Consider the following 26,030-nt stretch of genomic DNA (forward strand, 5'->3'; position numbering starts at 1 on the left):
ATTCCTATGAGTATAAAGCATATAAGAGATACATACATTACAATAGTGCTACCACATCATAATCCAAAACAGCCTCTTGGCTCTTATTCAGAATACTGAATATAGAATCAACATCTAATCCTCTACAGCATCCCTAGGTCTATACACTCCACCCCTCGATTCAATCGCTTCAATGACATCTGGCGGAGCACGCCCAGTCACTCTGACAGCATAGATACCTCTCATCTTTCGATCTGTTGAGAGTTTTTTGAGCGTTTAAATCCCAAGACAAATAATCAGTAAAGAGACGAACCTATCCGCTGCCATCTAGCTACCCAGCTCTCTGAAGGCTCAATCATGGCGATCATTCCGTCATACAGTAGACTCGTACACTCTGTGACTCTATCTGCGGATCCTCTCATCTACAGTTTCCTCAGCTTGAGCCATACAAGTTCGAAAAGAATGCACCTCGAGTATATCTTCGCAGTTGGGGCATCCCTGGGTCATAAAGTCGTTTGTAGTTTGCAGGATAGAGCAGACGAGGCATGCTCTGAGCTCTGCTTTCCCACTTTTTGGTGGCATTGTTAACGTATATGTATATCTTTTTATTTAGTTATTCTATTTAAACAAAGAAAGAGAATAAGTTGGATTTAATCCTTTAAATTTTGATTCCGTTGCCTTTCTTATTCTTGTTTGTCATTGACAATATTCAATCTACAACATTATATTCAAATATAGAAACAATGTCAAGTCACCAAGAGTCGCTGTCATTGGAAGAGACCAACAAGGTCAGAGTATCACTTGGTCTTGCTCCTATCGGTGCAGCACCTGCCGAAGGTGAGGAAGTCCCAGAGGATAAAGATGCAATCGCCGAGGAAAATTATGCAAAACGAAGGCAAGATATGAAGAGAGAAAAAGAGGAGAAGGAGGTCAGAGAAAAGATTGAAAAGTGGGTGAGAAGATTTGATGTAAACGGAGTCTATAATTGCTGAGGATTGCTGACATGGGATCATAGGGCCCGCAACAAATCTGCCCTCAACGCCAAACTTAGAGGCACAACGTTGGCTGATCCGGGAAAAGATGACAATCTCGATGCCAAGGCATGGATCAAGAAACAGAAAAAGGGCGAGAAGCGTAGGGCTAAGGAATTTGCAGAGATGAACGCTAGAGAGTTGGAAGAGCGCAACAACCTCATTTATGGAGAGGAAGATTTAGCAGGAATAAGGGTTGGTCACGATGTGGAGGATTTTGAAGAAGGTGAAGATGTGATTTTGACTTTAAAAGACTCCAAAGTTCTTGATGAGGGGGAGGATGAGCTGCAAAACGTCAACATGACGGAGGATGCTGCTATCAAAGCCGCGAAAGATAGAAAGAGAAAAGCTCAACAGGCATATACGGGTTATGATGACGAAGAATTTGATGAGGGTCGGATAGGACAACGGGCAGAGGTACTGGGAAAGTACGATGAGAGTTTTGTCACTGGAAAGGTCAAATTGGAGGGATTTAGACTTGGAGGACCTGTGGAGAAGAAAAGCAAGCTCAGTGTTGAAGAAGCAGAGGCGGGTGCTCCTGTTCAAATGGTCAAACTTAATTTGGACTATACAAGTAAGTACTTTTCTTTCTCAAATACACATGCACAGTTGCCAATATGTCGTAATCAGAGGAATTTGAAGTATCGGATTATGTCAAGGAAGGCGAAGCAGGGTTCAAAAAGCCGAAACGAAAGAAGACGAAGCGCTCGTCTCGTCATGTCGATGCTGAGGAAGATACAAACGCTATGGGAGTTGACGACCAGCCTACTTTTGCACCACGAGTAGTTGTCGCGGGCCCTGAGAATTTGGTGGATGACGATGACTTGCAAGCGGCGCTGTCCCGAGCAAGAAGAGCGGCTGTCAAGAAGAAATCCAAGGTCAAGCAAGAAGACTTTATTGCCCAAAGTACGTAGCGATATTCTCCATATGTCGTTTCATAAGCTAATATCTGTATAGTTGCACAGAGGAGACAGGAAGAAGAGTTGAAATCGAAAGAAGAGGACTCGGCTGAGGATGGCCGCATAACATTTGACGAAACTTCTGAATTCGTTCGCAATGTGTCACTCGATTCATTAGCTGTTCTTGTCAAACGTGAACGTATTTTTTCTCCTCCAAATTCTTCGAATCCAGCTCCAGCTCCCGCTGGACCTTCCGATAGCAACTCTGAAGTCGTTGTTAAGATAGAGCGACGTGAGGAGGGCGAGGTGGATGAAGATGAGGACATGGGCGAAGAAGATGAGGGACTTGCTGAGATGGCTGCACGCGAAGGCATGTCTCTTGAAGAATACAGAATTAGAATTGACAGCCAGATGCAAGAAATACAAGAGTTGAAGGCGCAAGTTAAAGAGGAAGAAGATGCTTCTGAGCCCACTGTTGGACAGGGCATGGCTGGTGTCCTGGCTCTTCTCCGTCACCAAGGCGCTCTCAAATCCCAGACAACGGAAGATGAGGAGCGCGAGCGTATTCAAAAACAGAAAGACCTCTGGCTTGCAGATTATCGTCGGCGTATGGCTCAGCGTGAATTAGAGAGAATTCAGGCTCGAGGCGGCAACAAGGATCAGGCACAAAGAGAGTGGGAAAACAGAATGAGAGAACAGCAAGAAGCAAGAGATGCTCTTGATATCTACAAAAACTATAAGCCAGACGTTTCAATCAAGTATCACGATGAGTTTGGGAGAGGTAGGTCCAACTTATCATAGAAATGACAAAACTGATCACGTTCGGGGGGCAGAGATGACGCCTAAAGAAGCTTGGAAAAGTCTTTCTCACAAGTTCCATGGCAAGACCTCTGGGCGAATGAAGACCGAAAAACGACTTAAAAAGATTGCTGAAGAACGTAAACAGCTCACCATGAATTCGTCTGATACACCCCTGGGCATGAGCGAAGCGTTCTCAAGGAGACAGCAAAAGACTGGAGAGGCACATATGGTTTTGACTGTAGGAAACAAACAATCTGTACAGGCCAATGGAAGCAAAAAACGTTAAGATCTGAAAGCATTCGTTGTATGGATTATTAAATGCATTACTATTATCATGCCACAATTACAAAACACTGTCCGTCGGTGTCTAGGTATTTAATCCTATCAGTACATTTATAGTAAAAGATTCTATGAGGCGTTCCTGGGCGCATGAGCAAAAGGGGTACGGCTAGGGGGTAAAGGAAACGCAGTGCGTTTAACGGGATCTCCAGAAGGTGGAGGAGGTTTCGCAAATATGTTCTTGGACATATCCACGGACTTCTTCACATCAATAATTGTATTCTCAATGTCCATTCCGACTTTAAGCTTCGCTGTTTTGGGACCTAATATGTTGCCTCGCTGGGGAGTAAAGCTAGCTCGATTTCCAAGGATTTTACGAGAAGACATGGAGGTTGAAGGAGCCTGCATGATGGCCTCTGCGGGTCGAGGATTAACTTCCACTTCGTCTATTTCGCGATGGCGTTTATGACCAGAACTAGGTGCTGTAGGCGGAGAGAAGATGTTGGATGGAATGGAGCGAGAACTCCGAGTGGCTACGGCCTCGTTTACAAAGGAAGCAGGCTGAGATGTGACGATTGGAGGGGGAGGCATAGGCTTGGTAACTTGAGATGTAGAAGTAGTAGGCGCAGAAAGCACATGAGTCTCGGCTGGCGCTACTGGCTGGCTGCTCATCAGCTTGTTGAGAGCTGTGTTGGCATCCACTTGAGCTTGTACAAGCTGTCGCTGAAGTTTACCAATCTTCTTTTCGAGCTTTGCGTTGACTTTGAAGGCTTCTCGAGTTTGATCATCAGCCTCGTCAACCTCTGTATTTTTTTGAGTGAGAGCTGCTTCAAGCTCTGCATATGGCGTCAGCTATTTACAAATAAAACTACGAACCAACTTACCTCCAATGCGCTCTTTCAAATCTATCACAAGTTGTTCGTCTACCTTAGATGTCATTGTTTCCGCAACTAACTGAGATAGCTCGCCTTTGAGCTTGTCATTCTCTTCCCGAAGATTGCTAAGGCTCTGTTGTAAAACAGCCAGGTGTTGGTCACTTTCTTCTACTCTTTTCTCCGAGGTTTCTTGTTGACCCTGAAGTATGCGAAGTTCCTCAGATCTTCTCAAGTCAGCAAAGTAGTTCCTACAGAGAGAATATACACATACAGTTTAGTGATTTCTTCGCCTTTCTCATATGCGGTATGCTCAGCTGCGAACACTGCAGCCTTTGCCTCTACAATCTCTTGTGATATTTCTTCCCTTTCTGCCACAGCCTTGGCAAGAAGAGTGGACACATCCTTTACCTCTGCTTTTGCCTGTTTGTTTTCAAGCCGTTGACTAGCAGACTCTTCATTCAAGGAATTAACCTTTTGTTCTAAAGTGTTCACTTTGGCTTCAGCTTCCTCAAGCTGTTTTTGAACAACCTGTCGTTCGCATTTTGCTGCTCTAGATGCTTCTTGAAGCTCTGTAATCTCGTGTTGGAGTTCATCAATTGAGGCTTGATAGTTATCAGACGTGTTCGTCACTTCCATTGGTTTCAGTTTCTCCACTTCAAGTAATTTCTCCAGACGATGCGTGTCTGCCGTTAATTGAGAAATTTCCTCAGATTTATGCTCAAGTTCCTTGGTAAGCTCACGGAGGCGTTCTTGAGTCTTGTGCTGTTCATTTAACAATGACCCCTTCTGGCTGTCGGCCTCTGCTATGCCATCGGCTAAAGCACTCTCTGCAGCCGCTAAACTCTCAAGAAGCTGTTCTTTCTCTTTCTTAACTTCTTTCACTTCCTTTTCTGCAGCGGCGATCTGTTCCTCATAACACGAAACCTTGGTAGACAATTTACCAATATGTTCTTCTAACCCAATCTGTGCCGCAGATAGCTTTTGTTCCATTGTTTCTAACCTTGAGACAAGCTCAATGTTTTGTTCTCTGAGCTGTTGGATCCGATCTTCCTTTTCGGCAACTTGAGCTTCTACGTTAGCCAATGCAAGAGCAGATTCCGCTGCTGTCACACTCGCTTGCTCTGCTTCAGATATTCGAGCTCGAAGGTTGTCAATAACTGATTGAGCGACATGCAATTCGTTGCCAAGGTCATCCACATGTTTTTTGGTGGACTCTAGCTCGTTCAATGTCATGTTCTGCATCATTTCAAGTTTCGAAACGTGCTCTTTTCTACTATCGAGACTATTTTCAATTGCAGATTTTTCGGCCTGGAGTCGTTCAGAATCTTCTTTTAACTGTCGAAGGGAGTCTTGAGCCGTAAACCACCGAGACTTAAGGGTTCGTGCTTGTTGGCAATGGACCACGATAGCTAAGACTAAGCTTTGAATGTTTTGCGAATCATCGAGTCTCATCTCATCTAGTCCTGCTCGCAATTTATCGCATTTTCCTTCAAGCTCCACGTTCTCGGCCATGATCTCTTCCTGAGCGGATTGGAGGAGAATAAGATTGGATTTCGTCTTACTAAGGTCGTTTGACAACATGCTAATTCTCGCTAATGAAAGTTCAGAGCTGTCACGATACCACATGAATACAGAGGAACATACCGTTTCGTCGGTCAATCTTGGCTTGTAAATCCTTCTCTGTCTGCGCATTGAAGACCATTGACGTAGATGAAGCAAGTTTGAAGGGTGGACGAGGAATTGTCTCGTCTTTTATTATAGCTTCGCCTGACTGTTGAGAATGGTCTTCTGGATTTTTTGGAGCTATAGAATCTTGCCTCTCGGTAGTAATCGTCCTAGTCTCGACAAGGTGATGAAGGACTTCGTTAAGCTCTCTTTGTAAGGATTCGGCTCTAGTTTCGGCTTTTTTGATAGTGTCTTCTTCTATTAGTGCCTGGAGTTCCAATTCACTGATGCGTTTATGTTTTGACTCAAGCTCATAACGAATAGAAGCAAGATCTTTTTCCAAGAAAGCAACTTGGCTTTCGAGTTTTTCTTTCTTCTCAATTGATGTAACCTGCTTTTCATCCATCTCGATTTTCAAGCCATTGATCTCTTTCTGAAGTTCATCGCAAACATCAGATTTGCTATTAAGCTCTTCTTGTATCCTGTTGGCCTCTTGCAGAGCAGCTTGTTTCTCAGTGTCAGCTGCCTGTACTGCAAAGTGACATTCATGCTGAACAAAAGCAACATTCTGACGAAGATCATTACGTTCTGTGCGGAGACGCTCCAATTTTTCCTCCCATTTATGTACTTCAGAACGATCAAATTCAGGCAATGACAATTTTCTAACGAGTGGCGCAGACTGTCTTAAGGCAGTAATTTGGTGATCAAGTTCCGCGACACGAGTATGAGCATCTTGTAGTTCTTGCTCGTGATCGTGTCTGGTGGCAGACAGTTGGGCTTCGTACTCTCGCTTCATGCGTTTTGCAGCCACTTCCAGAGCCATCTTTTGTTCTTTCAAACGCTTGATCTCTTCATCCTTCTCTTCCGTTCTGGCAGAAGACAGCTCCTCTGCTTCGGTTTCCATCTCAGCAAGGCGGGTTTGTAGGTTGCTAATCTTATTATGAGATTGTTCGAGACAGTCACGGAGTTGTTGAGATGATATCATAGCCACTTCCAGTTGAGAAGATTTTTCTTCTATCTGAATCCGAAGAGAACCAGCCTCATCACTAAGAGATGTGAGCTGAGCCATAAGAGAGCTACTGGAAGTCAATTTGGAAATCTGACTAGATCGAAATAGCTCACTCTATCTGTTCTCTTGACTCAGCCTTTTGAAGTTCAAGCCTAGTATTCGCATGCTGCTGTGCCTCATCCGCCTTAAGTTGTAACCCGTGCTCCATGTCTGCTGCAATTTTATTAGCCTTTTCTGCCAATTCGAGACGGACTATAGCATCTGCACCAGCAGCCTTAGCCTCAGACAGGTCCTGACCAATTTTTTCCAGCTCATCCTCCAAGACCCTCACAGAACTCAGAAGCTCTTCAAATTCAGTATCATCGTGATTTCTAGTCGTTAGAGTGATTTCCATCTGATTTTTCTGTTGCAGAGCATTCTGAAGGAGACCTTCGCTCTCCACAGATTTGGCTTTGGCCTCTGAAAGTTGTTGAGAGGCTGCAACAACCTCTTGCTGAGCAATGGCGAACAGGGATTGCTGTTCTGTAAGACTATGCTTGGCCATAGCCAACTGTTCACTGAGCTGTTGACTTTGGGCTTCCTTCATATCAAGGGTTTCTAGGGCTTTTTGGAGATCTGCTGACAGAACTTCTTGCTGAGCCTTGATGCTGCCCTCACATGATCTCACACTCATTAGTTCATCGTTTTTTTCCATCAATTCAACTCTCAATTTCTGCATTTCTTTAGCATGCTGTTCTAGCTGTGCATCAAGATCGTGCAACAAATCTTCTTTTTCGGATTCCAATCCTCCCAGACGGTTGTAACCATGTTGTGCTTCAAATGTCGGCGAACTGGGAATAGGAATGGCTGCTCGCATCTTTGAAATTTCTTCATCTTTCTCTGCAAGCAGCTCGTCATTCTCCTTCACAAGACTCTCAAGATACTCCTTATCACGTAAGGCTTTCTGCAATTCACGGCGGACCTGGCGCAACTCTGGATTTGCAGACTTTGGTACGAAGGTAGCAGATGCTACCCTAGCCCTTCCAAGCTCAGCCTCAAGGGCGACTATTTTGTCGAGAGATTTCTCTTCGTCGAAGGAAGAATTTGAGCTCTTTGATTGTTCTATTCGATGACGAGCCTGACGCCCATTCTCGAATTCTTGATTGAGGCTTTCGAAGTTACTAACTTCCTCTTTTAACTTGGTCATCTCTTCCATTTGCTTTTGTGCTTCTGCCTCTTTATCACGCAAGAGCTCGTTCAGATGTTCTTTCTCCCGATATGCGGCTTGAACGTCCTTTCTGAGCTGATCAATTTGCTTGGAGTCTGCGTCTCCCTGAGAGCACCTATAATATTCTAATTCTCTTTTGGCCTCGTCAAGCTCATTCTCCAGTTTTTCAGCGCTCTTTTTTGTTGAAATCTCAATGGCAAGTTTTTCATTGACAGCTTTGTCATAATCACGCTTGATGTTGGAGAGCTGTATCTTCAAGTTATCAACTTGTATTTCGAGTTCTCGAACATCAGACGCTGAGACTGAAAGTGAACGACGTTTACCTCGCTGCCTGAAGGGAGAAATTGTCTCAAAAGAGTCTGTTGATGTGGATGAGGGTTTTATGGACGTATTTTCCAGCTTTGATTTAAGTTCAGCATTTTCATTTTGAAGGGCCATCAACTTTATCTTTTCTCGATGGTTCAATGGCTAAAATATTCAATCAGCAAAGTCACAATACTCTCGAAGATCAAACCTTTCATGACTTACTTGTTCTGTGCCCCAAGATCCGTTTGAAGATCCTTGCGTGCATAGCATATCTCTTTCTTCTTCCACGCGTTTGAGGGTATCTTCAAGTTGTTTTATTCTCGCCTGTTGACCGGTTATCTGAGCAACAGCTGTATCAGAGGCTCTTGATAGAGTTTCATCCAAAGCTGAAACATATAGTGCATCAGTAAGGCTTGAGAATTGATTTTAGATCAACACACCATCCTGAATCTTTTCCCTCTCCTTCTCTTCCTTCTTGAGTTTGCCTGATGTCTGAGTCAAACTAGCCTCTAAGTTGGTCAGCTTAAGCTTGAGCTGCGATAATTCCTGTTATTTTGGTGAGAATAGCCCTTTTACATTAAACACTTGCGGCTCACAATAGTTTTGCTTTGTAACGTTGTCTCCGCTTTCAAGGCTCGATCTGCTTCGTCACTTAACTACTCATATAAGGTTGTCTTTCTAAAGCATTCTGCGAATTATGCTCACCTTGTACTCTGCAGTCTGCTTTGCTCGTTTCAACTCTTCCAATGCCTCTTGCTTCTTAATCTGCTCGCTCTTGATTGAATTCAATTCATGATCTGCCGAAAATCATCAACACCATCCTAAGAACCTGGTAATCGCTTACCCTTATGACTAAGCTGTCTTTGCAGCTGCGTTATCTTGTGTTCTAGCTCGCCAGAACCAATGAAAGACATCACGAATCCCTCTATTATACGACTTAACCAAAAACTGCCGACCAAGGAAAAAAAATGAATGTTTAAAATGATTTTGTAGAAAAGCACTCGCGACTAATGTTTGTTCTAATTTCCAGTTACGTAATATACCTCCACCTTTGCCTCTTTGTTTAATATGACATTTTGCGCTTTGCTATTTATCTCTTGAAGGTTTTAATTCAAAATATATCTCTCTGATTAACCATTTTAACGGCAAGATTTGAAGCTCTAGATTCGTGATATCATGTCAATTCTGCTCAAACTGTCACCTCATCTACGCGAGTCTATCAATACTCTGCTTGACACCGATGTCAAGCTTCCAGCATATCTATATGAAGCATTTTTAGAGGCTATGAATCGGCCAGAAGTGGTGGAGAAGGAGGCAATGGAAAATATCAGCGACATTCATAAGGAGAATCATGGCTGTCTAGAGCCTAAAGAGCTGGAACAAGTTGACCCCGTTACTGCTCCACCCACTATAGAATTGAAGGTGATAGATGAACTATCTAGATGGGCTACCAGTGAAGAGGGCCTGCAATTACTCAGGCAGGGAGGCCATGGTCAGGCTTGAATCGTTGGGATCGTATTTGAAGATATGGTAGCTGAGTACATGACTAGATCCGTTACGGTACACGACCATTGCGTTATTGAGCGGCACGGAAATGTACATACCTGCTTCAGAGCTAGCAAAATTGAAAGCTATTGAAAATTCAGACAAAGTGCGGGATTCATCGTCTGAATACGTCGCTGGCTCATCAATCATCAGTTTAATCCCTACCTGCCATCATACCTCTCCCCTGCCCCGCCTTCCATTGGGTCAGAGTATCGTGATTTAATGCGGACCCTTTCTACCGTTTTCAATATCCTCTTTTCCATCATTGGATCTGCAGGCGCCGTTTATGTAGCTTCTGTTACGGGAGCTGGCTATACTCGCGAAAAGGGTATATTACTTAGTATACTAGCCGGGGTCATTGTGGGATTAGCAGATGGTGTGCTCATCGTCCTTTACACGAGAACGGCAGAGAATACCAGGAAAGATCAGCACGAGAGAGGAAGAAGACTCATGCAAGGGTCGGGTGGAATACCAGAAGCAAAGAAGGAACTAGAAGACGCCGTGACTGGTCAACAGATGGAAAAAGAAGGCGTGTCAACCTCATCAGTAACATCTGGCCGGCGTCTACAATTACGTAGAAGAGCTTTGGCAGACACTTCGAAATGAAACTTAGAGCAGATTACTATACAATATATTGAATCGAACCAGATACGTCACATGTCCTCAAGCGTCCCGTCTGTTTCAAAGCTGGTTAGTTTCGCAGACCCCAGGAAGGCATCGAAAGTCTCAAGACAAGAAGAGTAATTGCCAAAATTCGAGATACCTACTGATCCCGTTTTGAACAAGTTGTCCATAACTAAAAAAGCGGATCTGAGTTAGGACAATTTGAGAGACATCCCAAAACACACTGTATATGGTGTCATAGGCTTCTTGCTGCCTTCCGTTTCATTCTTTTGTGGAGGAAATAGTGATTCATACTGGTCTCGTATTTGCTTCTCCAGCAGTTTGTAGAGTATGAGCGTTGGTCTATCTGCTGATGGCACAACTTACAGCGGCATCCCTTTCTCCTTTTTAGCTAACCTTCTCCAAGGTCTCTTCCACGATTGGAGTTTTCCAGTCTTTCAAATACTTTCACTCGCCTTTCATCGGAAGCTTGTTTTGGTCCATTTCATCTATCTTTCCAATAAATGATTTTATTATCTCTTCATACTCATCGTCACTCTCTCGTATACTCGAGTGACGGATTAGTAAGCTGACTTTTGTAAACTCGCAGGTTAGGGGCAAGGGAGTGGGCTCCTGGTTTGGGATGAAGTAGGGAGAGATTGCTGACAGATACTTCAATGGGTCGACGTGCTTCAAGGAGAAGTATGGCTAAGGCATTTCTTGAGCTGTTGGCAATAGTAGAAGAAGAGCTGCAAAAATCATGGTGATTTTATAAATAAATCAAAATACTCATTCAATTAAGAAATAGATCATAGATAAATGAATGGCATCATGACTTTAATAGTCCATGCTCGAAAACGGGGATTGGCTATCCATAATTCTTTAAGCGAGCGCCCCTATAAAGGGCGAATGACTTTTAACAAACATTGAGACTATCAACATTAACGTTTACTTACATCTCTCATATAATCATAAGGACCTCTATAGAATGCCCTCAAAGCCACCACAGACTCCATGGCTACCCAATTCTTGCTTTGCTGACCAGTCGCTTCTGGTTGACGCTCAACCAATTTTCGATGATTCGACCAACGACGATTCAGCTTGGGTAGGACAGAGTACAATCTTGCAGGATGACCTATCAAGCCCGTCTATAATTAGCCAGGCATGCTTCGATAACAATCAAGAGGGAAACGAGTTGGGCTTGGAGATTTTTTTGCCAGTGTTGGAGACAAGAAATGAGATCAACAGGACTACAGTAAGAGAGGCTGAGATAAATCGTGCGACCAGAGGCATCTCCGAACTCAGCAGCTCGGCTTTGTCTATTAGAAGCGATGAAACATCCTTGACATCCACAACGTCGTCTACATCTTCTCGAGGGGCACAGAAAAGGGAAAGAACCTTGTCTTCTTTTGGTGCTAATACAGTCAAAAGAGGTAAGTGATGATGATGATGCCTTCAAATTATCAGTCAATTGATTAATTGTATAGCCAGAATATCAAAGCAAGGGAGCGACGATTTTTTCCATCGGCGGTTATCAGACTCGAATCGCCGCACTAGTTTGTCTACTGCCCTTCCTCCTCTCCATGAAGCTTTCCCTACTCGTCAAACATCAGTATCTTTAACGACAGCCTCTAGCTCTCCGTCTGCCAAAGAAACAAAGCTTGAAAAAGCATCGAACTCTCTGGTTTTTCGTGATTGCTTGAATATTCAGTCTAGGGGGCAAGATACCAATTCCAGCGGCTACATAAGGTACAGGAGAAGACCGCCGGAGGACGTCAGTTACAAGTCCTCATACACTCCTTATTTACGCTGACTATGAAACAAGCAGACATTATGCAATAATTCACACAAAGATTCTGCGCTTTCTCGGTATCTGGCGAAATCCGCTGTTTTGGCATTCAGAGGGATGACTTTACCAAGCGACTCAAAAGGGACAGAAAATGCTCAGAAAGAAGAGGACCCCATAGCTTTGCAAGACTATATCACTTACGGCGAAAGAAAAGGCGCTTATTCGAAAGAGATGTCAAAAACAGATCCTGATGTCATCAGAGAACCGCGACGAGCGTCCATAAGTGAAAAAGCTGTCAGCTCTTTATCAGGTTTCATGGCTCAAGCTGGTCTTTCGGAGCCTGGGAAGGAAAAAAATCACGAAAGCTCAGCAAGGGAAACTCCAGAGGAACAATCGTGTTCAGCATTTACTGAAGATACCAACATGAACTCCACAAAAGCGAGCAAGCATGATGAGTCTCAGGAAGTAAAGCCCTCTTCTCATGAGGGTACCATCACGTTGCGAACGAATGCTTTATCCAAACCTGTCCCACTGTCCCAGGTTTTACACTCAAGTGTCCCTCCGCGGCCTTTACCAGGGAAGCAGGATAAAGTTTGCAAACTGTTGGTCGCGCGAAACAAATCAGCAAGGGCACCACTACGACCTACAATTGTACAAACCAATCAGTTGCAAGCCGCAACATCTGCTCAAGCTTTGAAAGCGAAAAATAAGAGTAATCATCTCGATCGACCTACTACCACTTCGGCTTTTGCTTCTGCAGCTCTCGCTCGCTTGCCTCTTCCAGGTAAAGGGCACATGGTAGCAGCTGAGCCCGTAAAGGTACGAGAAATGGAAAGAAAACAAGATATTGCAGAGATTCGAGGTGTATTTGAGAGACTTGCTCCTAACCCTCGTGCTGCTTCCAAGAACATACATAAGGCACCATCCAAAATAAAATCTACTCATCCCTATAACTTCCAACCTACCGTCCCTCTTCGAGGTCATACCCCTGGTAAATCATCAGCTTTACGAGCCCAAAAACGTCACGAATTTGATCAAGCTGTAAGAAGAAAGATGGAGGAAAAGGAAAGAAAGGAGATAGAGGAGAAACAGAAACGCGAGGAACAAGAGGAAATTGAGTATTTGCAACGAAGGAAAGAAACGGTGATCTGGGCAAAACCAGTCCCAAGGATGTACAAATCGGGGAAACACACATAAAAGGTATAAAGCGATCGATAATAATGTTCAGTGTCGTACATTGAGACTGATATAATAATGTTTTTGTTGTCATTTTGTTTTACAATTATTTGAGCTGGAGATTATCGCGGTTACACATATGCATGTGTGGGGGAGTCAACGACTACAACTATTCATAACTAGCATGGCTGATTACAATCTGGGTTTGATGAGCGACTTGACGCTCTCTGGATCAAGCATAGCTTGAGGATAGGGAAGTTTGATTGAACCAAGATGATTTTCGCCTCCATCCACGACCTAGCTCTTCATATTAGCAATTGCAATTAACACGTATTTCTGAATAGACGTGACTAACAAAAATGGCTCCAGTGACCCAGGCAGCAGCCGGAGAGAAGAGGTACACTGCAGCGTTTGCAATATCCACTATACACCATAGTTTAAATTAGTGCTTGTTTTTACCTTTACCAATTGAAACGTCTCACGAGTTGAACCTTTTCTACCAAGGGGAATACAATCTTCGACTCTCTGCCCTTGAGTTTGGAGTTTTTCTATTCCTGCTGTCCCCTGAATGGGACTATGCTCATTGCAACTGCATCAGCTCCAGTGCTGACTATCCAAAGCTCATGAAGCTTACCCTGGGGCAAGAATATTTGACCTTACACCCCATGGGCCTTCTTCAACGGCAATCGAATTACTCAAGGCATCGACTCCGGCTTTAGCAGCAGCTACATGAGACTGATAAGGTATACCTCTGTAATGAAGCGTTGCGGAAATGTGTAAGTAAGCGCCTCTGGAGGCTCTTAAAAGAGGAAGTGTTGCCTTGAGGGTATTGTATGTGCCCAAGAGATCAATCTCCACAACGGTACGGAAAGCATTCTCAGAGAGACCATATATGGGAGCTAGGAAGTTTCCGGCCGCGCCTGTATGCAGAATGAGCTAAAAAGTATCAGGGAAGGGACATTCTCACCGCAGATTACAAAATCAATCTTTCCATAAGTATCTTGAGTGAGCTTGACGGCATTCTTGATTTGGATAGGTTGTCGCACATCGGCAGGAGTAGCAATACATTTACTTCCTGTAGCTTTTTCAAGATTCTTGGCAGATTCTTCAAGCCCTTTTGCGCTGTAGATTTACATAATTGGTATCCCCTCATGAGTGACTGTTAACCAGTTACTTACTCTCGACCTACAATAGCAGCATTCACACCGAAAGACATCATAGTCTCGACAATCTGATAGCATATTCCGCTTCTTCCTAGATGAGTTTAGCGTACGTATCTGTCTTCGTTGATACTTACCTCCTGTACAGAAGAGAACCTTGCCCTTGAACAGATCGTTCACAAACGTCATTTTTGGGTCAGGTATAGGCGGGGGCAGAATGCTCATATTGTTATATATAGCAGCGATAATTGCTAATATAAAAGTAAAATTGTTAAAGATAGGCAAAAAAAAGTATTGATAACTTACAAAAACAAGTATCTAAATATGTAGTAACAAGTTTATATTTCGGCTATAAGTTGAGCCGATTGGCGGACATCGCCGTCATGACCTCCACTTGCATACCTTTGTTGGCATTTTGAATTATTCAACATCTTTACAAATCCCTTTATACCAACTCTCCTTATTCATTTACAGACAGGCGCCGCTACAAATTTAGAATAACCACGCAACAATGGTTTACACTATCGTCGTTCATCTCCAGGCTCGAACCGTATGTGTTATTTTTAATATTGGGGCAGCGGTGAGACACGTGAGCTGATATAATACCTATGTGTAGGAATGTGTTGCAGAGATTAAGGCAAAGCTGAATGAGGCTGCTGAAGTTTATAGAAAGGACAAGGAGGTATCTGCGTCTCTTGACTATGAAGAACACAAAATTGCTAGCGGACGACTGACAATGCAAAAGACTATCGACTGGCATGTCATGCAAGATCCCAAAGACGAGACCAAGTTTTGTATAGTCGAGCGGTACGAACAAGAGTCATCGCAAAAGTATCATTTGGATAACCCCGTGAGCCGTTACAGGATTTGCGAGAGTTGACTAGCTGATGCATGGTGGTAGTATTGGAAGGTGAGATTGACTGAAGAAGAGGTTAACCATTACTGGCTACGTACTGACAAAAGTGTAGACTTTTGACCCCTATGTCAAACCGCGTCTTGCCAAGCCCATGGATCTCACCCGATGGGAGGAGTTTTAGACTTTTGGTGTCCTGTTGCGACTAACAATAGGTGAAATCGGGGCAAGACGTGGAGTGGACGAGAGAGCTCATTTAAAAAGTAATGTATGCATTGATCTGCACTCATGATCTTTAGATACGACGTAGCGACAGCCTATGGCTCTTGCCACGGTAGAAATGGATGCAAGTCCATGATTTATTGCGTTCATTTCAACGCCACAAATGCGAACCAATCCAAGTCGACAGAGATTGAGTGACTCGTCAAGGTTTCTAAACTCTAGAAAAGTCTTGACATCAATGGGGCATGTAACGAGCATCAACGATGCAATTAGCAGCTCAGCCAATTTCCGACCTGCCCACCACAACTGCGTATACCAGTCCTAAACCATTTACCGACCGACGCGAGCCTCTTCAACCACAACGGCGACACAGATTGACTCTACTGTAGCGTCCAATACTAACTGAAGCTTCCTTGGAAACCCACATCCCGTTTCACCTGACAGCAACGAAAGTCTATCTTACATTCCTACAAGATAAAGGAACAATACATCGCCGTACTATATCCCTCCAGGCAAAATCCCTGTCTCGTGCTCGCATGCTTCTCCCATAATCACCTTCCCAAGGTACCTATCCTTCCTCTATATACCTTCATATATCCTCCCATTCTTCGTTTTTGCGCCAAAAAAAAAACAAGCATTTCCGTGGCGTGACCAGTTCAGGTAACCTCTAAAAGCCTCTGAGCATATAGAACTGAGCAAATCAACCACATTTCCTATTTACTTGAGCCGTTCGCTAAACATACGCATACTAAACAGCCAAACAAAAATTAAATAAAGAATTTAAAAAATAAAAAAATAAAAAAATTAATAGTAGATAGCAAAATATATACAATACCTTTTCCGCTATGCAAATAGAAACTACTCAGGCACGACGAAAAGGGTGTACACATGGTTTACACGATAGACAAGAGGAAACTCCGTCTCTCGCAACGCGCTTTTTCATCCGTTTTTATTTAATTCCTCTTTTCTCTTTTACATCTACAACATATCCCATCCGCCTCTTTCAACATCAGGTCAGTGTCGACCTTGATCGCCTACAGCGGACGAAAAGCATCCGGAGACAAGCATTTGGAGACAGAGATTCGACAGACCAACCACTGTGTGGCCAATATAGGAACAGGTGTTTTTGCGGGGCTCGGAAGCTAACTGTCGGCCATCCATCCCGGCAGGCAGCGACAAGAGACAGCAACGGTCGCAAAGGTTAGGCAAAGACGAATCCAGTCTCACGCTGGACACTCTTGCGACTACTGCAGTAGGCCTTGTTGGCAGAGAGACGAGACCGTGGACCGTGTCTGTCCATACAAACGCGTCGTCCAGCTGGGTGGCAACAAAGAGGACATATTTTGGAGGGGTCAGTGCTCGCCAAAAAAAAAAATAGTCTCAGGGTGGAAAAAGCCATTGCGATAGCTAATCACGCTTTCCTTTCGTGCCCTCTTCAATCAACTTGACAACAGCCACTGTCTTTTCTTTTCTTCTTTTTTTTCTCTTTCACTCGATTTTCTTCAACAAGCATCTTGTTCACGCCACTCATCCTACAAGTCCTTTGCATCCTCCTGCACAAAGGCGGAATTGGCTCGATTACTTTCTGTCCACACAAAGTCCTCCTTTATATATCCTCCCGAGGCCGTATTATCACCTGCCAAACTTGCACATCTGCCGCTATTGTTTCTACTGCTTCTGTTACCTGCGCATTTCTGGTCGCTCGTCTTTGTTCGCCAAGTGCACCGGCCTCTGTTTTTTTACGGTGCTCTTACGACCCGCTTCCCGCTCGCGGCACAATGTCCATATCAGGGACTATTTCGAGAAGACGGATTGGTTCTGTGAGCCAGAAAGGGAACGAGCCTTTGCCTCAGCTCGATATCCAGAGCATCCAAATGCCGTCCCATCCGTGAGTTTTTTTTAGTTATGCTATGCTCACGAGCGTCGATTGATATTTTATAGGCAAAACGCCCTTGCTCTCAAGACGGCAGCGCTGTCGACCTCTACGCGGTCTCTTTATCAAATATGCTCCATCTTGAGGAAGAGACTGTTGTGCGTCGAGGGCTTTCCGCCTTTTTTGGGTATGTCGTTTCGCAGAGTCCGACGGATGTGGACTAACCAGTGCTGCCCAGAACAACCGCCTAATGCAGAGCCGCTAGACGTAGTATCACACATGTGTCATCTTTTCCGTCTGGGATCACCCCTTTGTCATCTTTACAACCTTCTTATCCCTTCATTTGTCGATCGGTCATCGTCTCTATATGCTGACCTACCAGCTCCTCCCGCCATCGACTATGAGTTTCCTCAGTTTGTCAAGTCTCCAAATGGCGTTCTCAATTGGGCCAAGTATCCTGAAAACGCAAAGACATGCCAAAGGTATATTGCGGCATTTTGTATGGCAATGAAGAAGAGACTTGAGGAAGGTCGATGGCGTACAGATATGTGGGCGTTACACGAACTTTGGGGCAAATCCACGGGAGAAGATATAGAAGCGTACGACTCGACAGGTTTGATGAAGGTGCTCAACACTGCTGAAGAAATTCTCAATCACCTTCCTGAATCTGCCATGTCCCCTCTATCGCCACAGACACCATTTACGGGTGCTGGTTTTCTTGCCCAGCGTACTCAGTCGATACAATCGTACGATCTGCCCTTTTCAATGGGTGGCACAGGCTCCGGTGCCGGCGCGGTCGCAAATATGGCAGCTACTATGAATGGTGGCGTTCACATCAATGCAGCCGCCCAGACTGATGTCTCGCCCATGGCGGAAGAGATGCAACGTGGACTTTCCAGATCATCTGCTGACGCCAATGCATTCAAGTCCGTGGAAGAGTTAGTCGCGAGTGAAAAGAGTTATGTTCAAGAGTTGGAGATTTTGGTCAGATGTGCACAGGAAATGACAGAAGCACAATTGATTTCGACAGAGACCAATCATCAAATATTTTCAAATTTGTCAAAGATCTTGGAATTCCACGTAAGTATCTTTGTTTTTTGTGAGCTTTAGTTTATAAGTTTCTAGCGGAAATTTTTGATCAAGCTTGAAACAGAGTATGAGCCTATACAGGAAAAGGGGCCAGGCGCTTGGGCCGAAGGTGTTTGGGGTCGACCATTTATTGTGTGCGAGCAAGATTTTGATTGCTATGGACCATACTGTGCCAATTACCTGGATGCTATCACTGTGATCAATGATCAAATGCCGATTCTCATAGTGAGTGATCTCTCCCAAAGGTATAATTGAGTGGCTCATTAGAGTATAGCGTGGTCAAGAACTTCCTCCAGCGGAGAGACCATGTTTAGATCCCCAGCGAGAATTGCAAGCTTTTATGATCAAACCGATTCAGAGAATCACAAAATATGGTTTGCTTCTTGATGTGAGCTTCCTTCAAGCATTTGTAAAGTCAGGCTGATTTATTTGGTCAGGCCATTCTTTATGCTACAGCCAAACACGAATACCCTTTCCGTCCTGAACTCGAGGAAGCATCCGCTGCTGTCAAGCGCATTGCTGCAAGTATCAATGAAGTTACTGATTTTAAAGCCAAACAGGCAACCGTGCGGGAGCTTATGGAGCGCGTTGATGATTGGAAAGGTCACGAGGTTGAAAGGTTTGGCCCATTGCATCTTGACGATCATTTCACTGTTACAAAGGCCGATCAGCCCAGAGAGTATCACGTCTTTTTGTTTGAAAAGATGATGCTTTGTTGCAAAGAGATCCAACCGGAAAAGAAAAAATCTGGTAAGAATTCCAGCATGCTGCGGAAAGACAGAGGCATTAGTAAAAGCGGGCCCCCTGAAAAGAAAAAGTTGGCTTTAAAAGGGAGAATATTTGTGTCCAATATCAAAGAAGCAACAATACAACCTAGTGAAGCCAATGGTCAGTTTTCTAATTGTTAGCCGGCCACCTGTCACTGATTAAAACTAGATCCCTATGGCGCGGCTAGATTACAAATTAGCTGGACAGTCCCATTACGGAACCAGGATGGATACCATATAGACCAAGAAGACTTCTTCGTGATGATTGGCAAGAGTGAAGAGCACGTGAAAAGATGGTCAGACAAAGTCCTAGAGCTTGCAACCAATGAGCGTAAAGTTCAGGAAGAAATCCGACAGCAACGCATCAAAGCAGGTCGATTGTCTGGTTCTGAAAGACAGTATCCTCAATCAGCTTTTGGGCCTCCCACTCCTGCCTCTGAATACCCCCCTCCAGCGCCTTTCAACAATATGCCTCCCCTTCCAGATCGAACAGTTAGCTCAAACGGCTTTCACGATGAAGAAGATGGCTTCCGTAGTGGACGCACCACCCCGAATAGTCATCAGCATCCTTATTATTTCCATGCGGCAGCTTCAAATCGGCGGGTACAAAGCCAGCAGTCCATGGCTGCTATTCCACCAACAGAATTTCGTGCACGTGCTCTGACTGAGGATCAATATGGTCCAAGTATGTCTCAATGGCGTAATCAACATTCCTTGGCTGCTCCACCTCTTCCTCGTATGTCATCAGCCATGTCTGGTGTGTCTATGGCTTCTGAAGCCTCATTTGGCTCTGGCATTGCTGGTGTTCGTCCAGGAGTAAGCCGACAGACTAGTCTGGCAAGATTGCCACAGGCGTTCGAGGTAGATGAGGATGGAAATTCAATGGAACAAAGGGAAGCTTTCACCAGATTCGGTCCTGCCAGAGGCATGGTACGAGCACCTAGCCATGGTGTGCCGACTGTGCCTCATCCCCCCCCTCTTCGAAGTCGCAGCGCATCTTCCCCTAATGTTTACCAACAGCCTACCGTCATGGGAGCTCCAGTGCTTCCATACACTGCCGGACCAAACGGATCTTGGACTACGTCCGCTGCTTCTACTGTGCAAAGCAATATGCATCCATATTCTCAAAGCACCCCTGTGCCTGGATTTGGTCCGTACGCTAGCAGCTCAACGACGTTAGTTGGTGGGACAGCATACTTTACAAAACGTATAAGCGGGGAAAAGAGGTCTAGTGGAGGTAGTCATCATTCTTCTACAACGACGGAAACGTCTGATCAGACAAGTCCTGCGACTCCTTATGGAAGTGGTAACGGTGATGTTAGGGGTGCCGTAAGACAAAACAGCGGGGATGGTGTATCTGGAAGTGTATTGATAAAATTGAGGTGCGGAGGAGTAAGTCGATCTTTTGCTACAACTTTTGTGTTTGAGCTGATGGATAATTCAAGGATCAATTCGTTCTTGGCGTGCCATTAGATATTGATTTTGTCACATTGTACCACAAAATACAAAAGAAAATTCGCCTATGTAGTTCAAACCGGCCTGCTAGCGAGCATGACAGACTTCAAATCCGCTATGTCGACAACGATGGTGACGAGATTCAAGTCAAGTTTGATTCTGATGTGGAAATTATGTTTGAAGACGCAAGGGATCAATCTGGGCATGTGAACCTCATTGCAAGATGGACAGAGAGCAGACGATGAGGACAGGATCATGGGCAGGAATTTACGGGGTTCTTCGTTTTCACGAGTGTACCAGCATGTCAATCATCTTTTAATTCATATTTGTCGGTCTCTTTCTTTTTCTTTTCAGGTTTGAGGTTGGATTCAGGTTACGAAAAGGTGTCTTTTGTAATGTTGTCGGTTAGTTTTTTCTTTTTCTTTTTGCGCGGCAAGAAAACAGATTAGAATGACCAGAGGGGATCAGCAAGGTCATTGTATCAAGTACGTATGAAAGATGTTCATGATTCTGGCCGGTGGACAGTTTGGCATGTAACTATTGCTCTACCGAATTTGATGTTGACTTGTCTTTTCTTATACATGGAGCTGCTATTATAATGTGTCTACTCCAAGCACAAGGGATGAGGATGGTGTAGGCCATAGACTACTGCAAGTGGTCGGTTGTTGGAGCAATACCTCCATTCAGAACGATAGATGGCACTCTACAAAGGTTACAATAGGCGTTTCTCCGTCTGCCCAGTCGTAGATTGATGAGAGGCAGAATACAAGAGCTATCGAGCAACACTTACACAACAGACCGACGATAGCTCTAGGCTTTTCAATGGCAAACCCAAGACATTCCTTGCAAGCATCACAAGCCGGCGCAATTCACTCCCACAGATGATAGGTAGGATGGCTGAAGATGGACTGAATTCTGGCCTTCAGGTAGTATTTGCCATGGCGAGCTTAGCCGTTATATTCTAATAGGTGAAGCAGACGCATTCCTCTGACAAGACCAGCACCTGGGCATAGCTGATTGATATCTCTGCTTGGCTGATCATGCTGGCAGTCAAAAGACTCTGGCACTAGCTTTGTATTAGCTATTTTCGACTACAGGGGACTTGAATTATAATAAAATGCTAATACTATTCTAATATATATATATAAACTTTGTAACTCTATTTATACTGGGAAGATAACAAGTTTCAATATTACGATGGTAATTAACACCTTAAATAGAAGTATTAAATTTGATTACGTCATCTGTAGACTACACTTTATGTCAATTCATTTACTTTGATGTTTTCTTTTCTTATTTTATAAAGAGTTGATATACCATGACAGCTTTTGGAATGATTTCCTTACTGACCCGCTTAGAGTCACCCGTATTGACTCTGAGCGTCAGTCAGCCTCGCAGGTTTTCCAGTCTCTGTAAAATCCGGATACGGCATCTCGGGGCCGTACGACCACTCAGCCATGGAGGGATGAAATGTCAGTTTGAGAGTATCCAACTACCTTGGCGCTGTCAAGCTCGAAGCTTTAGCCCTTCGTGTCGGCGTAGAGACTTTTTCCTGACAATGCCTGCTCTCAAGAGTGGATTGCTCAATATTACGAGGATATCGTTGCTGGTGTTTCCATTCGCTATAAGATACAAGCGAGCTTCTTTGTTTAGATTAAAGGTGTATGACTGATGGGCCGTAGAGTATGGAAGAGATATAGACGCATATCAATGGTCGTTTTACAAATACCTGTGGGTCAACCATGTCCAACATTACGCTCATGACGGGGGCTAATAGTCTTGGACAAGGTATTCTTTGCCTGTCTGGTTCTAGCCTATGGACTTGATCAGAGCCCTAGAACAGGCAGGTGGAGATTGTTATTAATGGGTGACCTTGAAGAGCTTGCCTGGGCTCGGAGAAAGTACAAACACAGTTTTACATATGCAGTCATTTGCTGATCTCCACAGACACCAGCAAGTCCTTCACAATGATGGTGACCACCTTCTTCCTCCAGATGATCCTCGCTCAATACAGATTACTCGAGTGACAAGCAAGCTCATACAAGCCTTGGAGAAAGAAGATCGTCATGTGGTGTGTGGAGCCAGTTGGCCTCCCAGGTCTCAAGAGTTAGCAAGGGTGATGTCGGAAAGAGAAGCTCTAGCGTTGGAACACGGAAAGCAGTTTGAGCCAAGTGGGGTTGCCAGCAGCACGCATATACCATACAGACTACCCAGCGACAATCCGTTTATTCTACCTCTGATTGAAGAAGCAGATTGGCGCCTATATGTGATTGATTCTGTAAGTTTCATTATGTGAAAATTCAGCGAGTGCTTACCTGCTGTCTTGGACAAGCCAGAAGTAAATGCATTTGCTTTACCTAGCAGAGACGTATTCGTCTACACAGGTCTGCTCAAGACTTTGCCTGGCGATGATACCATGTTGGCTGCAGTACTGTCACACGAGATTGCCCATGTTGCCCAAAGACATAGTGTGGAGAACATGGGGGTATGTTAGCTTCATGCTTTTTCTACAAGATCGTAATCTGAAAGTACCTGCAGTTTCTGAACCTTGTGACAGTAGCTTTTGACGTATTCCGAGGATTCTCCTATGCCTTTGCCATTTCTTTCCCTCTGTGAACAAAGTGGTATTTTGAACATATACCAAAGATTGACTGATACCTTCCCTAGTCTCACTGTCTCTGTGAATTTCGCTATCAATTACCTCAACAACGTCATAACCGAGAGAGCGTATTCGCGAAAATTGGAGATAGAGGCAGATGCTGTGGGCTTACAGGTGTGATGTCAAAGAAAATAATGATCATTGTCAATATACTGAATTAATGCAGATCATGGCTGCAGCCGGATACGACCCAAGAGGGGCTGAAGATTTGTGGGAACTGATGATGTGCGTTGAACAAGATGTTGCCCTTGCAGGACACCCAGTTGGTATGGAAAATCGATTCACCTTGTTGAGGACTCATCCTACGAGTGCAGCACGACGTCTGGTACGGTCTTTCTTAGTTCGTAACCAAGCACGTTCTGATAAGGATATAGGCTCTTGAAGAAGATATGGAAACGGCTCTGAAAGTGTGGAGAGAACATGCATAGAAACTAGTAGCCAAAGATGCAACCAAGACTCAAAAATCTCTATAAAGGCTCGTTTGTATCATGTACTGTTGGTTTTGCCATTATTTGACTTGCTGTGTTGATAATTAGTATGGAAGAATTATAAGCATGCATCCCTCACGATAAATTCATAGATTGTAAAAATAGAAATTACAACATAAGCTGATACCTGCCAGATTTCACAAAATAATTATTCGCCACATGTGAATGTTCTCATGAGTACTCAACGATTATAAATCAATTACCGACCAGTGTACTTTCTCTCAAAGTATCGCGTGGGAAGATATACCAAGCCCACCACAACAAAGCCGAGTTCGAAAGCGATATCTCCACTAAAAACATTCAGCCTTCGATATGCAAAAGCAAATTCTGTCATGGGCTCACGTTCCTTCAATTTCCCTGGCAATCCATCCCGTCCACCAACTTTGGGCCATACCAGCCGTCACTAGTGGCATTCCCTAAACATAAAACCATTAATCATCATCAAAATCTTAACAACCCTGATAACTTACACAAATAACAGATACAATAGTAGCAATTCCAATAGGTAACTTTCCAATCTGGTCCCAAATCTCTACTGGATAAGTTTTCTTGCTCACTGGGGCTCTAAAGATGAGAGGTTCAATAAGGGTTGGTGCAACATAGAGAGCACTCCAATATGACAGAACAGCCGAGAAATTTTCGAGGGCAACGTAGAATTGGCTGGAGCCTGTGATGGCGATGGGAAGGTAAATTGCTGAAACAACAAGAGCGAGGATATATCGCGGTACTCTGACAAGCCACGGTATAGCCACCTGTCCGCTCAAGCCGGCGCTATAGATAGTTGGAGCCGTGTTGGCGACTACGCTCAGGCAAAAAAGGATCATGACAAATCGAGAAGCGCCATTACCGTTGCCAGTTATAGTATAAATAAGGTTAGGCACACTGACTTTAGAGGCAGACGCCCAATTGGGTATGGAATAGGCAATCAATTGACAGGCGGCGCCAAAAATAGGAATTAAGATGACTGGGGTAACAACACCAAAATATACCCATAAAAAAAGCTTCCAGCGAGGCGTATGGGGCGGCAGGTTTGTAGTCTAACAAAGTTGAGTCACTTTGCTGATATAGAGCGTGAAGAATATCTTGAGCTTACAAAGTCACTGGCCAATCCAGTGTACGTGACTGTAAAACCAATCAAACTAGCACCGTAACCTAAAACTCCACTAGTAGTGACTGCCGTGGCGGATTTGGCAGCTGGTGCATTTACGAGGCGCAACTTGTCGCCTACAACCCCAGCGAGAACGCAAAAAGTGATGATCATGATTGGAAAAGATATGAGAGAAACTATGTGGAGTGCCTTGAGACCCACAAACGAGAGCTAGGCGTCGTCAAAACAATCGTACAATAGTAAATGCTTGAGCTTACAATAAAGGCTAAAAGGGCGGCAATAACGATACCAACATCCCATCCCATATTTGAGTTGGACGCTAGAGATAAACATTGACCAGCAAGAATGGCAGTAAGCGACATGAAACCAATCATAGTCGCACAATTGAGTAATCCAAAAACCAATGCCGGAACATAACTAGAGGATGTCAGAATGAAGATAGCAACCACCCATCAACGAAAGCCAACTCACCCCAGACCATATCGCGCTTGTACCATTTGCCTCATACCAGTTTTGGGACCGTTAGTGGCGCAGTATGCTACAGACAGAGCAGATGCCGCGCCGAAGAAGACAATACACAAGCAACTTGTCTTCCAATCTAGACCAAATAACGCTGGACCAATAACACCCTCAGAAAACTTGATGAAGATGAGCAAACTCCCTCTGCTTAAAATCAACTTGAGTGAAGCTCACAGAGAGAATATTAGTATTAAAGGCTGCCCATAAGGTGTATTGAGGAAGATATGACCAGCGAGTCAGTTTGTCGCAATCCTGAGTTAAGAAATTAATTTTAGTTCCTCTTTGATGAACAAGATCGCTCACCTCTTCTGGTCTTGGCTCAATTCCTCTTTCTTCCAAGCCGTGCTTCACCAAAAAGTCGATGATCTTCTTCGTCACCCTCCTAAGTCTACTTTTGCCTAAGCTGTAATGCCTTATGTAGCCTGTTTCCTCTTGCGCATAATAAGGTAAGCCTGTATCTTGCCCTAATGGGGTCTTTTTTTCTAATGACTCTTCCAATTTGATCGCTCGATCGGAGGCGTTCGCTGGCAGCAGGAGTGCTGGCCCTTTTCCTTCCATCAGCACAACTTTTTTGTTCCTTTTCTCAATGCCTTCAAGATAATAAAATTAATAAAAAGTGATTTGTTCAATTGAGATTAAAGATGAATCAATGAAAGAACTTTTTTATTCAAAA

The 26,030-nt window shown here is 44.2% G+C and overlaps 10 protein-coding genes across 10 annotated transcripts; 6 read left to right on the plus strand and 4 right to left on the minus strand.

The window, feature by feature from the left end:
- Positions 1-114: 114 nt before the first annotated feature.
- L203_101589 (transcription elongation factor SPT4) lies at positions 115-561 on the minus strand (the record flags this gene model as incomplete). The annotated part of the gene is made up of 3 exons (XM_066211028.1): positions 115-233; positions 293-401; positions 448-561. 3 exons carry the CDS (start codon positions 559-561, stop codon positions 115-117), a joined length of 342 nt encoding a protein of 113 aa, XP_066067125.1.
- Positions 562-722: 161 nt separating this feature from the next.
- Positions 723-2,996, plus strand: L203_101590 (uncharacterized protein; the record flags this gene model as incomplete). The annotated part of the gene is made up of 5 exons (XM_066211029.1): positions 723-928; positions 995-1,584; positions 1,641-1,916; positions 1,968-2,690; positions 2,743-2,996. 5 exons carry the CDS (start codon positions 723-725, stop codon positions 2,994-2,996), a joined length of 2,049 nt encoding a protein of 682 aa, XP_066067126.1.
- A 122-nt stretch (positions 2,997-3,118) lies between these two features.
- L203_101591 (uncharacterized protein) lies at positions 3,119-8,965 on the minus strand (the record flags this gene model as incomplete). The annotated part of the gene is made up of 10 exons (XM_066211030.1): positions 3,119-3,825; positions 3,874-4,088; positions 4,136-5,456; positions 5,509-6,605; positions 6,652-8,213; positions 8,274-8,437; positions 8,492-8,597; positions 8,648-8,707; positions 8,757-8,848; positions 8,896-8,965. The coding sequence occupies 10 exons, from the start codon at positions 8,963-8,965 to the stop codon at positions 3,119-3,121; spliced, it is 5,394 nt and encodes a 1,797-aa protein (XP_066067127.1).
- A 262-nt stretch (positions 8,966-9,227) lies between these two features.
- Positions 9,228-10,202, plus strand: L203_101592 (uncharacterized protein; the record flags this gene model as incomplete). The annotated part of the gene is made up of 3 exons (XM_066211031.1): positions 9,228-9,543; positions 9,602-9,702; positions 9,750-10,202. The coding sequence occupies 3 exons, from the start codon at positions 9,228-9,230 to the stop codon at positions 10,200-10,202; spliced, it is 870 nt and encodes a 289-aa protein (XP_066067128.1).
- A 985-nt stretch (positions 10,203-11,187) lies between these two features.
- Positions 11,188-13,185, plus strand: L203_101593 (uncharacterized protein; the record flags this gene model as incomplete). The annotated part of the gene is made up of 3 exons (XM_066211032.1): positions 11,188-11,632; positions 11,687-11,973; positions 12,028-13,185. 3 exons carry the CDS (start codon positions 11,188-11,190, stop codon positions 13,183-13,185), a joined length of 1,890 nt encoding a protein of 629 aa, XP_066067129.1.
- Positions 13,186-13,356: 171 nt separating this feature from the next.
- Positions 13,357-14,549, minus strand: L203_101594 (uncharacterized protein; the record flags this gene model as incomplete). Its single annotated transcript, XM_066211033.1, has 7 exons — positions 13,357-13,461; positions 13,520-13,587; positions 13,647-13,738; positions 13,799-14,084; positions 14,132-14,286; positions 14,343-14,418; positions 14,462-14,549. 7 exons carry the CDS (start codon positions 14,547-14,549, stop codon positions 13,357-13,359), a joined length of 870 nt encoding a protein of 289 aa, XP_066067130.1.
- Positions 14,550-14,835: 286 nt separating this feature from the next.
- L203_101595 (uncharacterized protein) lies at positions 14,836-15,361 on the plus strand (the record flags this gene model as incomplete). Its single annotated transcript, XM_066211034.1, has 5 exons — positions 14,836-14,874; positions 14,941-15,006; positions 15,070-15,174; positions 15,226-15,234; positions 15,293-15,361. The coding sequence occupies 5 exons, from the start codon at positions 14,836-14,838 to the stop codon at positions 15,359-15,361; spliced, it is 288 nt and encodes a 95-aa protein (XP_066067131.1).
- Positions 15,362-17,177: 1,816 nt separating this feature from the next.
- On the plus strand, positions 17,178-20,828 carry L203_101596 (uncharacterized protein; the record flags this gene model as incomplete). The annotated part of the gene is made up of 8 exons (XM_066211035.1): positions 17,178-17,287; positions 17,341-17,459; positions 17,511-18,352; positions 18,398-18,586; positions 18,636-18,749; positions 18,799-19,249; positions 19,298-20,520; positions 20,574-20,828. The coding sequence occupies 8 exons, from the start codon at positions 17,178-17,180 to the stop codon at positions 20,826-20,828; spliced, it is 3,303 nt and encodes a 1,100-aa protein (XP_066067132.1).
- Positions 20,829-22,141: 1,313 nt separating this feature from the next.
- L203_101597 (uncharacterized protein) lies at positions 22,142-23,670 on the plus strand (the record flags this gene model as incomplete). The annotated part of the gene is made up of 9 exons (XM_066211036.1): positions 22,142-22,218; positions 22,266-22,314; positions 22,372-22,484; positions 22,531-22,861; positions 22,916-23,068; positions 23,122-23,195; positions 23,251-23,356; positions 23,409-23,567; positions 23,617-23,670. The coding sequence occupies 9 exons, from the start codon at positions 22,142-22,144 to the stop codon at positions 23,668-23,670; spliced, it is 1,116 nt and encodes a 371-aa protein (XP_066067133.1).
- Positions 23,671-23,929: 259 nt separating this feature from the next.
- Positions 23,930-25,915, minus strand: L203_101598 (uncharacterized protein; the record flags this gene model as incomplete). The annotated part of the gene is made up of 8 exons (XM_066211037.1): positions 23,930-24,020; positions 24,073-24,146; positions 24,201-24,767; positions 24,824-25,048; positions 25,096-25,255; positions 25,310-25,476; positions 25,532-25,609; positions 25,661-25,915. 8 exons carry the CDS (start codon positions 25,913-25,915, stop codon positions 23,930-23,932), a joined length of 1,617 nt encoding a protein of 538 aa, XP_066067134.1.
- Positions 25,916-26,030: the final 115 nt, after the last annotated feature.

The sequence above is a fragment of the Cryptococcus depauperatus genome, chromosome 2 (assembly GCF_001720195.1).
Source record: "Cryptococcus depauperatus CBS 7841 chromosome 2, complete sequence".
Taxonomy (NCBI): Eukaryota; Fungi; Basidiomycota; class Tremellomycetes; order Tremellales; family Cryptococcaceae; genus Cryptococcus; species Cryptococcus depauperatus.